The 1,757-nt window shown below is 44.7% G+C and overlaps 1 protein-coding gene across 1 annotated transcript; it reads right to left on the bottom strand.

The window, feature by feature from the left end:
• Positions 1-886: 886 nt before the first annotated feature.
• On the bottom strand, positions 887-1,492 carry LOC122023219. Its single transcript, XM_042581293.1, has one exon. The coding sequence runs from the start codon at positions 1,490-1,492 to the stop codon at positions 887-889; it is 606 nt and encodes a 201-aa protein (XP_042437227.1).
• Positions 1,493-1,757: the final 265 nt, after the last annotated feature.

Here is a 1,757-nt window from a genome sequence, read left to right as displayed (position 1 = left end):
GAGCCATTGGTCAATCAACCCAGGATAAATAAAAAGGGAATGAAATGTTTCTATTAACGTTTGTTTGTAAGCCAGCCAACAGATAATTTAACTGATACAAGAGCAGTCGATCAATGTTAATTTGAGTTGACTAATGAAAGAATTATATTTACAACAAAATAATTAATTTGTTGATACGGCTGATAATCTTCAATTTTCTACCAAAGATTATACATGGGCTCTAAACGTCCCATATAGCTAAATTCTGAGGACATAGATGGAGAATTGATTTCTTATTTTATTATAATTAATCTATCGCCTTATATAATTAAATGGACACCCTGTGAAAACTTTTATTATTGTACTCTGACATTTTATAGAAATTAAACGATTGATTATTCATTCTCCATCTAATCCCTATTTTGATCCTAGATAAAATTCATCTAATTTAAAAGTTTCACTTAGCTATAATAATTTGATCCAGTTCGTAGATTATCAATTACTTTGACTGGACTGTGAAAAACATAAATGATAATAACCCACATGAAGACATGAAAAAGGTAAAAACACACCTAAAACGCGATTTGGTCAGAATTCCAAAAATAAGATAATATGCGCATTCCTTTTCTCTCACCAAACGTCGACTCAATAAACCAAGAACCTGTGATGTCTTGTTACTCCGTTAGTCAATTAGCTTATTCAAGACAAACGCGACGTGAATGCTCTCTCCGATCCATCCGATTTCAGAACACTTTTTCCATCCTAATATCGCAGTCGACATGGATACTTCTTTACAATTTACATGGAAAATTTTTGAAAGGGAAAATTGAAAGAAAACAGCAAGAAAATCATCTCTTCCTAGCTAGCTACAACCACACGAAGCGAACATGCTTCATGGACTCACTGGTCAATGGCTTTCCTTCTTCCTCCTCCTCTTGAACGATTCGATTCCCATCTTTGACCTCCTCTCCGATTCCCTTATCGTTTCCAGCTTCGGCGCCCACTGCCTGGACTTGCACCTCACCAGCATCCTGTACTCCTTCTCCAACGCATCCGTCGTCACGACTCCTTTGCTTCGGCTCTGCTCCCCGTCCCGCTCCCTTCCTTTCAGGAACTCGTCGGAGAGCGTGATCTGGAGCGTGCCTGCCGCCGTCTTCCGGATATCGAACGGGCGCACGGCCGCGGCACCCTTGCCGCCGGGGCCGACGAGAGAGGCGGCGAGGGTGACGAAGGAGAGAACGGAGTGGAAGAAATGGGAGGGGAAGAGGAAGTAGGACTGCCCCGGCTGCAGCTGGACGCCGGCGGCGACAGGCGGCACCTTTTGCCCGATAAAGAAAGCGTCGGAGCGGCAGACGAGGTGGCAAGGGTGGTCCTTCATCACCTCCGCCGCCGTCACTGGCCGGTCGTAGACCTTCACCCGGCCATCGTAGGCGACGACGCGAACACCGGCGCCGTCCGGGGTGGGGCTGGTCCTTACGGAGGCGCCGACCAAGTGCAAACACCAAGGGATCATCGCCACACGATCAAGAGGCTTCAATCCCGTACTACTGTTCTCATTTCAATCCGCTCCCAATATTCGTCAGATCATAGAGGAAGATAAGAACAAGAAGTGAGAATGAGGGGAGCATTTATATATATAACAAATTAGAATTCAGCACGGAGGACGGAAGAGACCAGCATAGTGTTCAAACAAACAAACAAATAAAAAAGCAAAGGGGCCGGCCGCTGAATCCTGACAGAATAGTCAATTCGTATTAGCTTTTGGCATGTTCACCGAG

Source organism: Zingiber officinale, chromosome 9B (genome assembly GCF_018446385.1).
Source record: "Zingiber officinale cultivar Zhangliang chromosome 9B, Zo_v1.1, whole genome shotgun sequence".
Classification (NCBI taxonomy): domain Eukaryota; kingdom Viridiplantae; phylum Streptophyta; class Magnoliopsida; order Zingiberales; family Zingiberaceae; genus Zingiber; species Zingiber officinale.
Note: the sequence above shows the minus strand (reverse complement) of the source record. Positions and strands in the feature narration are given on the sequence as shown.

Coding starts and splice junctions, on each gene's coding strand:
- LOC122023219 (XM_042581293.1), bottom strand. CDS start 1,492: ATGATCCCTTGGTGTTTGCACTTGGTCGGCGCCTCCGTAAGGACCAGC.